The sequence below is a fragment of the Panthera onca genome, chromosome B1 (assembly GCF_046562875.1).
Source record: "Panthera onca isolate mPanOnc1 chromosome B1, mPanOnc1 haplotype 2, whole genome shotgun sequence".
Taxonomy (NCBI): Eukaryota; Metazoa; Chordata; class Mammalia; order Carnivora; family Felidae; genus Panthera; species Panthera onca.
Window position 1 is genome coordinate 11523011 of NC_138342.1, and position 16100 is coordinate 11539110.

At 45.4% G+C, this 16100-nt stretch overlaps 1 protein-coding gene across 4 annotated transcripts in view; it reads left to right on the plus strand.

Moving 5' to 3' along the window:
• CC2D2A (coiled-coil and C2 domain containing 2A) overlaps positions 1 to 16100 on the plus strand; it is a 147546-nt gene that overhangs the window by 9092 nt on the left and 122354 nt on the right. For all 4 annotated transcript variants that reach the window (XM_060655394.3, XM_078446255.2, XM_060655393.3 and 1 more), the window contains one exon: positions 517 to 640. In XM_060655394.3, coding sequence (XP_060511377.3) covers positions 517 to 640 — 124 coding nt within the window. The remainder of the gene's footprint in view (positions 1 to 516; positions 641 to 16100) is intronic.

Below are 16100 nucleotides of genomic sequence, written 5' to 3' on the forward strand. Positions count from 1 at the left end.
AATAACTTGCCCCGAGTCCCTCAGTTCATCTGAGTTCAGAGGCAAGCCTTTGTCTGGCCCCAAAGGCCATCGCGCAGCCTTGGCCTCCACTGTCATCTCTGCTCACCGGCCTCTCCTCCGACAGCCTGGGGAAGGAGCCACATGCTGTCCTTTGCCCTGAATTCCCCGGGGACGCTTTGGCAGCTGTTTCCAAAAGATTTGGAGTTGGGATCACATAGTTTTGGCCGTGGCTTTCCTGCTTCCCCTTTCCACCCAATTTCTGCAAAGGTTTGCACATTATTCATAGAAATAGTGGAAGTATTTATTTTATTTGGGGATGCCTCAGTAATTTAACGAGAACCCTCTTAGACGAACTCAAGGTTGACACCCCTTTTCTGACAGGTGACAGCACCACAGTTATCTAGATATGAATAGTACTAAGACCTGTCCCCTCACTGAGTGACCCACCTCATCCCCAGATGAGATCTGTGTCAACCCAAGCCCTGGGGGTAACAACCTCTGCCCCTCTGCCCACAGCTGCCCGCCGCTGGCTCCGAGGAAATGGTGTCTGAAAATCCCCACCTAGGCAACCAGCCGGAGCCCCTGCAGGAAGATTCTGACACTCGCCCCCTGAGCATGACCACCCGTCGAGGCCCCCGGAGTAAGTGTCCCCCGGTTCAGTTCAGCCAGTGTTTATTGCCTATTGTAATCAGCACAGAGCAATATGGGATTTTTAATGGGTAATGTTTTTCATACATGGCTACCACCCCTCCCCCACTGCACCCCAACTCAATGGGTACTCTTCTAGGTTAGCATCTGTCTAGGAGACAGGACACATAGTTTCAGGACGTACTTCTCTAAGCATATATGTTTGGAAGTGTTACTTGAAATAAAAATGGCATAGGTGAGGGCACCTCGGTGGCTCAGTCAGTTAAGCACCGGCTCTTGATTTCGGCTCAGGTCATGATCTCGCTTGTGGTTCATGAGATCGAGCCCTGCGTCGGGCTCTGTGCTGATAGCAGGGAAGCTGCTTGGGATTCTCTCTCTCCCTCTCTCTACCTGTCCCCTGCATTTTCTCTCTTTCTCTCTCTCTCTCTCAAAATCAATAAAGAAACATTTTTAAAAAATAGTACAGGTGATCAAATTCGTAGAAATTCAAGGTAGGGTGAGATGGTTAGGAAGCCATCCAAATCCAAAAAGTGTGGCTTGAATTCCCCCTTCCAAGAACCTCCACTATCATGGTCAATCATTAGTTATCGGCTCATTGTAGGAAAAAGGATCACCCTTTACTTGTTGCTTTTCATGAAAAGTGGATTAGACAAGAGAAAAAGGTGTGTTACACTTTTCAGTTGTTAAGCAATCATTACACAATTGTCACCCCGTTTCCCTACAGCAGGGCTGGGGCATAAAGTAACTATTGGAAACCAGAAGGCTTTGGAAGCAAGCTCATCCCAAGTCCAACCTTAAGAAAAATGTGGTTCCCATCGAAGAACGATGATATCATAGGACTGTTACAAATTAGTAAAACAGAACCAAACTTTACCCCATATAGTTACTTCTTTATCTGACTGCTCAAAGTATTCTTTATGAAAGATTACAACTTGTCTTAGCTCTGGCTGCCATAACAAAATACCATAGACCGGGCGGTTCAAACAAGAGACGTCCATGTTCTCATAATTCTGGAAGCTGGAAGTTGAAGATCAAGGTGACAGAGCAGTGGGTTTCCAGTGAGACCTCTCTGCCTGCCTTATAGGCGGCTGCCATCTCCCTGTGTGCTCACTCGGGTGTCCCTGCTTGTAAGGACATCAATCCTATCATATCAGGGTCCCACTGTGTGACTTCGTCTAACTTTTATTACCTCCTCAGAGGCCCTCTCCCCAAATAGTCACAGTGGGCGTTAGGGCTTCAACATACAAAGTGTGTGGAGACACAATTCAGTCCATAGCACAACTATTGAATATTTAAATAGTTATTTTTTTAAGATTATGTATTTATTTGGGGAGAGAAAGAGAGAAAGAGAGCACACACGGTCAAGTGGGAGGGGGGCAGAGAGACAGGGAGAGAGAGAATCCCAAGCAGGCTTGGGGCTGTCATGGCAGAGCCTGACATGGGCTCAGTCCCCTGAACTGTGAGGTCATGACCTGACCAAAATCAAGAGTCAGAAGCATAACCGACTGAGCCACTCAAGTCCCCCTTAAATAGTTATTTTTAAATCAAGGGAAAAAGTGTCAGAGGGGTTGGCCAATAATAAGACTCTAACCAAAAAGTCAATTCTTTCCTTATTCCTAAAATGAGGAAAATACTATTTATGATCACCATGGGAGTGATGTGAGGATGAAATCAAAAAAGGGTGTAGAAGTATTTGAAATAGTATGTACTGTTATAGATATTCAAATAGTAGGCACTAGTATATTACATAGATAAACACACAGTGACGAAGGGGTTTTTTACAAGGCGAGAAAAGACTTTGGGAGTTTGCATTGGTCCAAGGTGAAATATAAACAAAACCCATGATTTCTGATTTGGAGAAGAGGAGAACAACAGAACAATAGAAAGCTAGGATCCGCCTGCCTCAACGAGGTCATGGCTAGCGGGTAGCTGGATGTCCCTGGATAGAGCTACAACTATTGCTAATTTCGCAGCACTGGTGGGCCAAGGGGCAAAGAAAACACCCCTAGGACTGAGGTGGGGGCACCTGGTGGATAAGAAGCCTGTGGGGCCAGGCATCAGTCAGAAATGAGAGGTCAAGACCAGCAGAAAGCTAGCCATGTGGTCAAGAGAGCCGAATGGATTTCATCCATGATGCCAATGCACAGTAGGGTGAAAGACAGATGAGGGACAGGGGAAGACGAAGAGCTCTGAGAAACACAGCAAGGGGTCTAGGCTGAGACAGAGCAATGGAGGAGCTCAGGCTGAAGGGTGTGTGGGAGTCTTGAGGTAGCACTGCTGAAAGAGGATTCTGGACAGACGGCTTGGAAACCCACAAATGTGGGCAGAAAACGGTGTGTCCTGAGCAAGGTGGAGGCAGCCGTGCCTGGGAAGTTGCACACCTTTGCCATTTGTTAGAAGTATGGCCCTAGGGGCTGCCTGGGAGGCTCAGTTGGTTAAGTGTCCAACTCCTGATTCTGGCTCAGGTCGTGATCTCACAGTGCTAGGGTTCGTGGGTTCAAGCCCCATGTCGGGCTCTGTGCTGACAGTGCAGAGTCTGCTTAAGATTCTCTCTCTCTCCTTCTCTCTCTGCCCTTCCTCTGCTCACTCTCTCTCTCTCCCTCTTTCCCTCTCTCCCTCAAAATAAATACACATTTAAAAAAAAAAAAACCTTCTGTATATCACTATCCCACTCAGAAATCTGTGATAAGCATCGCATAAAATCCACACTCTTTCTTTGTTCTGGGTTCCAAGACCCTATGCACTCTGGCCCCTTCCAGTTGCTTCTCCTTTTCTCCCATCTCCCCACCTGGGTGACTGCTTACTGACCCCTGAAAGCCTCGTGACCACCTGAGTACTCCCAGGCTCTGGCGCCCACCCGAGGAAAGCTCCCCAACCATGTCTTCAATAAGCTTGTGGCAGAAAGGCAGGAGAGTTGTAACCATAAAGACCATGGTCTTGGGGGCGCCCAGATGGCTCAGTTGGTTAAGCGTCTGTCTCTTGGTTTCAGCTCAGGTCAGGATCTTATAGTTCGTGAGTTCGAGCCCCACTGACAACGTGGAGCCTCCTTAGGATTCTGTCTCTCTCCCTCTCTCTCTGCTCCTCCTCTGCTTGTTCTCTTTCTCAAAATAACTAAATAAACTTTAAACAAACAAAAAGCCCATGGTCTTTGGGGTCAGACAGGTGTGGGTACCAGTCTCTCTACCTGTCCCTTTCCTACCTTCTTGGGCAATTTCCTCCATCTCCCTAAACTTCAGTTTCTTTATTTGCAAAATGGGAACAAGAAGAGAATGCCTTAATACCTCCCCAGAGTTTATATTCCAGTTGGGGGTGAAAGGGAAAAGGAGAAAATGAAAGAGACATGATGGATATGCAGTATGGCCAGGGGTGGGGATGCTACAAAGATAAAGAATAAGCTGGATGGGACGCCTCAGGGATGAGAGGGAGGGTTGCTATTTTATCATCATGGGAAGGCCTCTCCAGCAAGACCATCTTTGAGCCTGGAGCAAATGGGAGACCCCTGAGAAAAGTGCTCTCAATGCAAGAGTGTGTTCGGTATGTTTTAGGACCAGCAAGGAGGCCAGAGTGGCTGACAGAGTGAGCAGGGAGGACAAATGGGAAATGAGAGGAGAAGGGAGGTGCCTCGGGGCCCCTACACTTTCAGTCTGAGTGAAATGAGGGCCAGGGGAGGGTGTGCTCAGACTTAAGGGTGCAGGCTGCTGTACTAAGGAATTGAGTCTGGAAGGTGCAAGAACAGAACAGAGAACCAGGTGAAGAGCAAAGAAGCAAAGACAACATCCAAGTGGGCAGTGGGGGGGTACTGGGACCAAGTAGTGGAAGAGGTGGAAACAAAGTGGGACTTGGGGCATCTGGAGGGCAGAGACATTGGGGTTTATGGCTGGACTGAACAGGAGTTTTGAAAGCAGGAAGGACGATGTCAGCTTTTTAACTTGAGCAAGTGGGAAAATGCAGTTGCCATTTTCAGAGAGAGGAAGATGGCAGAAAGAATGGGTTTGGGGTAAAATGAGGAAAAGACAGAGTTTGCCGGATGTCCAGGTGGATGGAGGTGGATGTAGGGGTCTGGAGGTCAGGGGAGGCTTGGGGGCAGGAGAGGCCTTTGCTGACCATCTGTCTAAAAGACCACTTTCCTGAGGCCCTGGGGGACTCAGACGGTTGAGTATCCGACTGTTGGTATCGGCTCAGGTCATGATCTCACAGTTCATGGGTTCGAGCCCCACGTCTGGCTCTGAGCTGGCATCGTGGAGCCTGCTTGGGATTCTCTCTCTCTCCCTCTCTCCCTCTCTCCCTGCCACTCTCCTGCTCGAGCTGTCTCTGTCTTTCTCTAAATAGATAGATGATAGATAGATAGACAGACAGATAGATAAAAGTTTTAAAAATTTTTTTTTAAAAAGAGCACTTTCTGGGGCACCTGGGTGGCTCAGTCAGTTAAGCATCCGACTTCAGCTCAGGTCATGATCTCACGGTTTATGGGTTCAAGCCCTGCGTTGGGCTTTGTGCTGACAGCTCAAAGCCTGGAGCCTGCTTCAGATTCTGTGTCTCCCTCTCTCTCTATCCCTCCTGCCTCAAAAAATAAATAAAACATTAAAAATTGAAAAAAAAATAGCACTTTCTCACCTCATCACCTATTCTGTCCTTCCCAGGGTTCTGTTTTCCCCTAGAGCACGCACCCGCCCCCAGCATGTTCCAAGCAACTGTTTGCAAACTGCCCCTGAGAGCAGGACTTCGTCTTCTTCATTCACGACTGAACCCAACCCCAGTGCCCAGAGCGATACCTGGGGCAGGGTTGGGGCCCGGTGACATTTATGGAACAACTGTGCCCAGCCGCGTAAGAACGAGCACCTCAGACAGGGTCCTACCCTCTCAGGTGTTGTCGGCTTGTGGGAGAACTAGCTGATTAAGGACATGAGAGTAAAACTACAGAGGCCTGATGGTAAGAGAGCACCTTCCCCGCCACCCCGTCGTCCTTGCTGGGCGAGGCTGGAGGCACAGGGACGGGGTGCTCTCGGCTCTACAGTGAGACCGGGTAGGCCGACTGCTCTTTGGAGACAGGAGTGTTTATCACCCAGGCACATTTCTTCCTCGACCCCTTTTATGATTTTTTCCCAGCAAAGCAGGAAGTACAAATGTATTCCCTCTGCTCACAACCCTTTAGCCCATCTATTCGGGCTTTATGCGTCTGGTTATCAAAATAGCTTTTTGATATTCTCAAGGTAAATCAAATATCACCAAGGCAAGCGCCACATCTATAAGATCCTAAACATAATACCCTTGGGGGCCTGTATTTTTCATTAGGAAAATTCAAATGTGCACAGAATTAAATAACATTCAGTGAAACAGGGGGCCTGGCTGGTTCAGAGGAGCATGTGACTCCAGATCTCAGGGTTGAGTCTGAGCCCCACGTTGGATGTACAGCTTACTTAAAAATAATAATAATAATAATAATAATAATAATAATAATCCAGTGAACCTCATATGCCCAGCACCATATTCAAGAATTAACAAGATTTTGCCACATTTAAGGATCCTTTAAAGATCCTTAAATGATCCTTTTTCTTGTTTTGTTTTGGTTTTTTTTGCCTTTGAGATATCTGTGTGTGTGTGTGTGTGTGTGTGTGTGTGTGTGTGTGTTTAATTGTGGCAAAAATACACATAACACAAAATTTGCCATCTTAATCATTTTTTTAATGTTTATTCATTTTTTTTTTTTTTTGAGAGAAAGAGCGGGAGCAGGGAGGGGCAGAAAGAGAGGGAGACACAGAATCTGAAGCAGGCTCCAGGCTCTGAGCTGTCAGCACAGAGCCCCACGCAGGGCTCGAACCCATGAACCGCGAGATCATGACCTGAGACGAAGTCTGACGTTCAGCGGACTGAACCACCCAGGCACCCCACCATCTTAATCATTTTTAAATGCACACTTCAGTAGAGCTAACTGTATTCACATAGCTGTGCAACAGATCCCTGGAACTATTTCATCTTGCAAAACTGAACCTCTGCGCCTAATTTTTTAAAGTTTATTTTTTTATTTTGAGTAGGGGCGCAGAGGGAGGACAGAGAGAATCCCAAGCAGGCTCTGCGCTTCGGGGCTTGAACTCATGAACCATGAAATGATTGGCTGAGCTGAAGTCAAGAGTTGGATGCTTAACCAACTGAGGCACCCAGGGCCCCCAAAGCTCTTTACCTATTAAACAGTAACTCCCCACTTCCCCTGCCTTCATCCCTTGGCACCCTCCATTCTTCTTTCTATTACAATGAATTTGACGATTTTAGGTACCTCAGATCAGTAAAATCATACAGTATTTGTGTTTGTGACTGGCTTATTTCACTTAGCGTTTATGTCTTTAAGGTCCATCCATATTATAGCATATGACAGGAATTTGTTCCTTTTTAAGGCTGAATAATATTTCAGTGCATGTATATGTTGCATTTTGCTGATACATTCATCCTTCATGGACATTTGGATTGCTTCTACCTCTTCTTGGCTATTGTGAATAATGTTGCTGTCAACACAAATGTGCAACTATATCTTCAAGATTCTGCTTTCAATTCTTTCAAAAGAAGCACGAAGCACGAAGTGAAAATGCCACTTCAGATGGTAGGTCTATGCTTAATTTTTGAGGAACAGGCATACGTTTCGCGTAGCGGGTGCATCATTTTATATTCCCACCCACACTGCACCGAGTTTCCAGTTTCTCCACATCCTTGTCAACATTCATTATCTGCCGCTTGCATTGTTTCTACACTGGCCATCTTCATGGATGGGAGCTGACACCTCACTGTGGTTGTGATTTGCATTATTCTGATGATTAGTGATGTTGAGCATCTTTTCATGTGCTTGTTGACCATGTGTATATCATGCTTGGAGAAATGTCTATCCTTTTCCACTTTCAAATCAAGTTCTTTGTTTTGGGTGCTGTTGAGTTATGGGTGTTCTTCACGTATTCTGTATAATAAACCCTTTATTGGATACATGGTTTGCCAATATTTTCTCCCATTGATTGTGTCCTTTGACACACAAGAGTTTTTCAGTGTGAGGTAGTCCTATTTCTCTGCTTTTGTCTTTCTTGGTTGTGCTTTTAGTGACATATCTAACAAATCAACGCCAAATTCAATGTCATGAATTATTTCTTCAATGTTTTCTTCTAGGAGTTTTATAATTTTGGGTCTTACATGTAGGTCTTTAATCCATTGGATTGCATTTTTATATGATGTAAGGTAGGGGTCCAAGTTCATTCTTTTGCGTATCAATTTCCAGTTTCCCAACACCATTTGTTGAAGAGACTGTTCTTTCCCTATTAAGTGGCTTCACACCCCTGTTGAAGACCATATGCGCAAAGGTTTATTTCTGGGTTCTCTATCTATTCCATTGGTCTGTATGTCTTGTTTATGCAACACCATGCTGTTTTGATCATTGTAGCTTTGCGATATGTTTTGAAATCAGGAAGTGTGAGAATGCCAACTCTTTTTCAAAATCATTTTGGGTATTTCAGGGTCCTTTAATATTCCATACGCATTAAGGATGAATTTCTCTCTTTCTGTGAAAAATGCCAGTCAGATTTTGATAGGGATTACATTAAATCTCTAGATCACCTTGGGTGGTACTGACATTTTAACAGTGTTAAGTTTTCCAATACATGATCATGAGATGTCTTTCCACTTATTTGTGTCTTTAATTTCTTTCAGCAATGTTTGACAGCTCTCGGTGCACAAGTCTTTTGCCTCCTTGGTGAAGCTTCTTCCTAAATATTTTATTCTTTGTCATGGTATTCTAAATGAATTGTTCTCTTAATTTCCTTTTTAAATTTTTTTGTTGTTAGTGGATGGAAACACAGTTGAGTTTTTCATGTTGATTTTATATCCTGCAACTTGGCTGAACAGTTCTTTTGTGTATAATCTGTAGAGTTTTCTGAGTGTAAGACCACGTCATCTGCAAATGCAGATAGTTTTCTATTTTCCTTTCCAATTTAGGATGCCTTTGTAGCTTTTTTCTTGCACTATTAATGTGTCTGGGCTGCTGTAACAGATGCCACAGACTGGGTGGCTCATAAAGAACAGAAATTTATTTCCCACAGTTCTAGAGGCTGAGAAGTTCAAGATCAATGACCTGGCAGATTTAGTATGTGGTAAGGAGGGCCCACTTCCCGATTCACAGATGGCTGTCCTCTTGCCCTGAGGAATGGTAGTAGGCACAAGGGAGCTCTCTGGGATCTCTTTTGTAAGGGCACTAATCCCATTCATGAGAGTGGAACCCTCATGACCTAATTGCCTCCCAAAGGCCCCAATTCCAAATACCATCGCACTGGGGGTTAAGTTACAATATCAGAATTTGGGGAGGACACAAACGTTCAGTCTGTGGCACTTGCCTTACTGCTCTGGCTGGGGCTTCTACATTGAATCAGAGCAGTGAAAGGAGGCATCCTTGTCTCGTTCCCGATCTTAGAGGAAAAGTTTTCAGTTGTTCACCACTGAGCACGATGTTAGTTGTGAGCTTTCATATATGCCCTTTACTATGTTGAGGTAGTTCCCTTCTATCTCTATTCTGTTGAATGTTTTTATCATAAAATGATGTTGAATTTTGTCAAATGCTTTTTCTGCATCAGTTGAGAGGATCATGTGTTTTTTGTCCATGGTTCTGTTACCAAGGTGTATCCTATTGATTGATTTTTATACATCGAAACATCCTGACAAACTGGGCAAACCCAAACTGGGCTGGGCTAATACTCTGTGTAAATGGATCATCAAAGCTATCTCTCATGACCCATTTATAAATACTGTTTACATTTCCCTAGGTGAAACCTCAGATTCAGTGGGTTCCCTAGCCCCAACAGGGCAGTTTATGTTAGCACTATGGGACTTTTTAAGCTCACATGATTCCATTTTACTTTCTTCCCTTAGCACTTAGTGGTTTACCTGAGGCATCCCCACACCAAGATAGATAGGTAGGTGATAGAAGGGTAGGTACGTAAGTAGGTAGGTAGATAGACAGATAGATAGGCAGGCAGACAGATGATAAATTTGACAATCTTGAACTCTGAGAGCTTAAGCTCATGTTCTGAGCCACTTAGCAAGCTTTCTGATAAGATTTCTACCAAGATTCCTCATTCTTCTTCCTTGCCCACATCCCAGTATGTCGCCAAGATATTAAGAGAGATAAATGTTTCCATTCAGCACACCTTCCTTGAAACCTACAGGAGCTGAAATCAGACTCACTACTACTCGTTACGACTTTCAACCACGGGACCTTGAGCGATAACCTCATCTTCCCAAACCAAGGGAACCTCATTTATAAAGTGGGGATAATCAAAGTCTTGACATTATGCAGCAGTTACAACAGTGAAATCAAATGATTTCACTACGGAGGGTCTGGTGCACACGTAGTTGTCTCCTCCAGCTGAAAGAAGAACTCGTTGCCAAATAACTAACAAAAATAATTACCTTTCTTGAGTGCGAGGACAGGGCAGGCACGGTGACATTATTTCTCAGAACAGCACTACCATCAGACATTGTTTTATCGGCGAGGAAACTGAGTTCGGAGAGAAGCACCAGCTAGAGGGTAAGAGGAGCCAGGACTTCAAGTCCAGTCCATAGACTTGTGTGCTCTTCGTGGCCACACTACAGCATCACTTGACAACCCAAATCCCAAGCCTGACTGGTCTTTAAGGCTAAGGGTTTCCAGCTGCCCACGGAAGGTGCAGTAGCAATCCTGCAATCAGCACTGTCAGCCGTGGCCCCCAGGCCCCCAGGGGACTCTTCATACGGGGCATAGAGCCAGCATAGAGCCTTCACAAGACTGCCACTCTGACTGTGCCTCTCCCCACCCCCCCCACCCCCCCCACCCCCACCCCCCGCCAAAGAGTGTCATTCGAGTGAATCACCTACCTTACTCTCCCTACCTAAACTAACCCCTTCTCTCTTTGGGGTTTTTGTTTATTTGTTTCTCTTACCCTGGCTGCTTACCTTTCAAAACTCAATATACACACTGCCTCCTTTAGAAAGTTTCCCCTACGCCCCAGTGTGGGCTGAGTAGAGCTTCTCTGTACTTCATGGCTCCTGCCCCCATGTGAGTGTCTGAGGTCATCTTTCTTTTGTTTGTTTTTTAACATTTATTTATCTATTTTGAGGGAGAGGGAGAGAGCACTGGGAAGGGGCAGAGAGAGAGAATCCCAAGCAGGCTCTGCCCTGTCAGCACAGAGCCTGACGTGGAGCTCAATCTCACAAACCATGGAATCATGACCTGAACTGAAGTCAGGAGTCAGATGCTTACCCGACCGAGCCCTCCGGGTGCCCCTGAGGTCATCTTTTTATTACTTCCCCTCTCCACTGGACTAGAAATTCTTGAAGGTAGGGACTGACTTTCAGCTCTGCTTAGCACAAGGCCGTATCCAGATGGCACTCAACAATGCTTACTGAGTGAACAGATGTCTCAACCTGGCCTCTCTGCTTTTTGCTCAAGGCCATGCTCGGGGCTCACACGTGCTGACTTACCACCCCTGCCACGCCCACCACATCCTCCGTAACCAGGTCTGCTCTCCTGGATCCAGATCTTTGACTCCTTTGGCCATTTACTTCCCAAACCTCTCTTGGGTCTGGCCTCCCCCTTGGTGGTAGCAGCCCAGCTCCTCACCTTGAACTGCAACCCTCTCTACACTATAGCACTCCTACAGGCCTCCGGGTGTTGCGAAAGTCAGACTGTATTCAGATACTCAGATACCAGCCCACAGATTATATGGCCTCTCCAGGGCACCAAGCACATGCTCAGAGGTGCCCCTGATTAACAGCAGTATAAATCATGCAGTGAAAGCTTTGGCTCCTAATCTGCTATTCAAACATACATATAGTCATGACATTCCAAATAAAGAAAGCATTTCACTGAGCAGGCACTAGTTCCAAATCAAATAAACATCTAGAAAAAAAGGACACACATTTCCCCCAAGATTCCAACTTATACCATCTCTTAAGGGACTAACTATCAAATGTTAAGTAGTGTCTTACGAACATAAATTTCTTCATTACTGACATCTGTTTTCCATTCATTCGTGTTAGTTTCTCTGATTAAAGCATCATTTCGGAGCCAACTTCTCAGTACTGGTTGAAAAGAAAGTAGGGAATCTGGCGAAATCTGATGCAAACTTAAGGAAATAGATCATTCATTTTAGGCATACTTTTTAAAAGCCATCCAGCCCTGGAGAGACTGACCCAGGAAAGAAATGTTACAAAGTACAGTATGGGGCACAGAGGAGAGCCGCCCAAAAGATCTGGGTCTTGGCAGCTACCTTGGAGTCTAGCAGCTGGAGAAGCAAAAGAACATTCTAGTCAGAGCAGGCACGCTGGGAAATGTTCCGGCCAAAAGGTTCACCAACGCTGGCATTTGCTACCTCACCCAGTACGGAGGGGACCAAATTAACATATTAAAACAAGAATGAATAAATAATACATTGTTTCCATAATTTTTTCCTGGATATTATGATGTTTGAGATCTTTAAAAAAAAACTTTCTGGGTTGAAGAAACTGTAGCCAATTCTTAGAGGTGGCAAAGGGCTCAGAGTGGAGTGTGCCTTTGATATGTTCACTACCCAACCCAGAGCCCACCATTTTCTGCTGGGTACAACCCCAGGAAGCAATATTCCTCTGCCTGCATCATCCCAGGGCCAGGCACCGGGCAACTAACTAGAGATAGTAGCGGAGAGCCCCCCAGAATAATTCAATCTAGCCAGCTCTAAACTGCTAACACCACCTTGCCTTTTTCCCTCAGAAATTCCAGTAAAGACCGTAGCCTAAGGTCTTGCATTGCTCCTGTCTTCGCCTCCTGACCACCCTGCTGTCATTCCATGTGGCCCTGCATGGTGTGCCATGCCTCCTGATTCTAGAACTCGGGGGGTGTGATGAACTTTGTTTCCTGAGCCTCTCCTCGGTCTCCCGTGGCCACACCTCACTGACCATCTCAAGGAAGAGTACAACAGATACAAAAAAAAAACCACACAGAATCATCATTATTAGCTGTCAGGAAAGGCATTTTCCAAAAGACTCCTTGAGAGCGACACTGCTCCAAAGTCATCTACCCCTATTTTTGTCTCCAGTCTTGAACCTACTCCAATCTGACTCACATCCCCACTCGCCACCGGCATTGCTCTTGTTGAGGTGGCCAGTGAATTGCCCATTTGCCCAATTCACTGGTCAGTTCCCAGTCTTCATCTTCCTGACCTTCAGCGGCATTCGGTGGAGTTCACTGCTGCCTCCTCCTTTTGCTCTTTGCTGCCAGCAACCTGCTCTTCTGATCTTACTTCTCCCTCACCGGCTCTACCTCTCGTCTCCTTGCTGGTTCTTCCACCCCCAACCTCTAAATGTTGGAGCACCCAGGCTCAGTGCCTGGCCCTTTTTCCCGCATCAACACTCATCCTCTTGTTCATCTCAAGACTTGAAATTCTAACATCTACATATCACGTGTGTAACTGACCACTCCCAAATGTATATCCCCAGCCTAGGGCTCTTTCAGACTACATGGGCAGACTTCTACCCAATGTCCACGTGCACCTGTCCAATGAGACAACTCACATTTCTAATAGCTTTATTGAATTTTAATGTGCATATCGTCACATTCACCTGCTGTCAGGATACCATTCAATGATTTTCAGGAAATGTATAGATTTGGACAACCATCACCACATCCAGTTTTAGAATGTATCATCACCCCAGGAAGTTCCTGTGTGCCTATTTACAGTTAATCCTGACTCCCACCCCAGCCCTAGGCAAACACTGGTTTGTTTTATCTCCCTATAAATATGGCTTTTCCAGACATTTCCTGTAAACAGAATCATACAGTTTGCAGTGTTTTGTGTCTGGCGTCTTTCACTTAGCACAATGTTTTTTGAGATTCATAAATGTTGTAGCATCTTTCCATGTTTCATCCCTTTTTCATGCTGAGTTCTATTCCATCACACAGATACACCACATTTTACTTATTCAACCACCTGTTGGTGGACTTTTGGATTATTTCCAGTTTGGGGCTCTTACGAATAATGCTGCTAAGAACACTTGCAACATGTCTTTGCATGGATGGATGTTTTCATTCCTTTTGATAAGTAGTAGAATTTCTGGGTCATATGATACATTTCTATTTAACTTTTAAGAAACTACCAATCTGTTTTACAAAACGGCTTTGTCAATTTACTCTCCCACCGACAGTTTATGAGAGTTGCCAACACATGGTATCATCAGTCTTTAATTATAGTCTTTATAAGGTGTATAAAGGCATTGCATTGTGCTTTTAACTTGTATTTCCCCAGTGATTAATGATAGTATTTTTTCATTAGTAGCCATTTTTGTATCATCTTAGTAAAATGTTTATTTAAATTTTTGCTCATTATTAACCAGATTCTTTGTCTCACTGTGAAGTTGTAAGAGTTCTCTGTATATTCTGGGATATAAGTACTTTATCAATACATAATCCACAGATATTTTCTCCAAGTAACTATCTTATCTTTTTATTTTTATTTTCTTCTTTTTTTGAGAGAGAGAGACAGAGAGAGCATGCCTAGCAGAGGAGAAGGGCAGAGGGAGGGAGAGAGAGAATCTTAAGCAGGCCCCATGCTCAGCATGGAGCCAGATGCAGGGCTCGATCCCACGACCCTGGGATCACGACCTGAGCCGAAATCAAGAGTCGGACACTCAACCGACAGAGCCACCCAAGCGCCTCTCTTTTCATTTTCTTCATCATGTCTTTCGAAGTCAAGTGTATCACTTTTTTTCTCTCATGGATTGTGCATTGGGTATTATATCTAAAAGTTCTTTGCCTAACCCAAGTTCATGACATTTTTCTCCTATATTTTCTTCTAGAAGTTTTATGCTTTTAGCTCTTACCTTTAGCTAGGTCTGTGATCTCTCCTGAGACAACTCAGATTTTACTCCACTGAAGCTGAGCTCCTAATCTCCTCCTCCAAACCCTTTGCCCTATGGTCTTCCCCATCTCACTAAACACACATTTCATTCTTCCATGGCTTGGGTCACCCTTAACCCCTGTCTTCATCTGCCCCCATCGATATGTCCCCATGAGTCCTGTTTCCTCTACCTTCAGAATAGACCAAAAACACCTAAAGTACGCCTATTTCCCACCATATCCACCACTCCAATGCGGATCCAGGCCGCCTCCAACTCCCAATTGGAGTATCGCACAGCATCTCAGCTGACGCCCTGGCTTCTGTTCTCACCCCAGCAGCCAGAATGGTCTTGGGAAAATAAGGTCATGCCACTCCTCTGCTCCAGCCCCCCAGTGGTTCTTACCTGACTCAGAGTTTAAGCCAAAGTTTGTAGGATGACCTATAGAGTTTGTTTCCACCTTATCTCTATGACCTGATACCTGGGATTCCATCTCCCCCCCTTACGTTTCCCCTTTCGGCTCTGGTCCTACATCAGGCATGGCCCTGTCTCAGAGTGTTTGTACCAGATATGACTTATAACTAAAATGCCCATCCCCCCGGTCATCCACGTGACTTGATCCCTCATCTTTACCTGCTCCAATGTCACCGTGAAGCCCGTTAGGGGCACCTGGGTGGCTCAGTCAGTTAAGAAGCCCTTGCTCGGCCACTCCACTTAAAACTGCACTACACCCCTCCCTTCTAGCCCTCTTTCACCCTGATCAGTTTTACTTGTTTTCATACCACCTATTACCATCAGACGTACTAGATATACGGCCTGTTTGTGGTCTCCCTTCCCTGCCAGAAAATTCACTCCATGAAGATGAGGATTTGTTTGTTCTCTTCACCGTTCTATCCTTCATGTCCCGTACACATAATAGGTGCCCAATGCATATTTGTCAGCTGAATGCTTGAAAACTGGAGGAGATTCTCCAGTCTAGCGTGTCCAAAATTGGGTTTTGTAGAATACTAGTATCCTGACAGAGATTAATGCCTGCAAAAATACACCAAGTTCAGAAGCTTTACATGTTATTTTCCCTCTTGGAAGTTCACAAAGCTTGTTCTGAGGCCACTCAGTTGCCCTGGCACCTCTCACACAGTCCCTGACCCCCCTGAATGAGGTTTACATTTTTTCTGCTCTGCCCAAGGCAATGTGGAAGTCTCATCCGTAGGCAGAATTTTCATGGCAAACCATATCTATGAAGCCACGTTTCAGAATCTCAGCCCTGTCTGAAGCCCCCTTGCCTTATCCCACCACCATGATGATGTTGGAACACAGGGACAGAAGGCAGGGCTGGCCAGGCTCAGTCCTGCCCACGCTGATGATCCCCGTCTCAGTCAGCTCCAGCTGCTCTAATGAAATAGCACAGACTGGTGACTCAACCAACAGACATTTATTTCTCACAGTTCTGGAGGCTGGGAAGCCCAAGATCAAAGCTCAGGATCATTCAGTTCCTGGTAAGAGCTCCCTTCCTGGCTAGCAGATGGCCGTCTTCTCACTGTGTCCTCACATGGTGGAGACACAGAGCCATAGTTCTGGGCTTT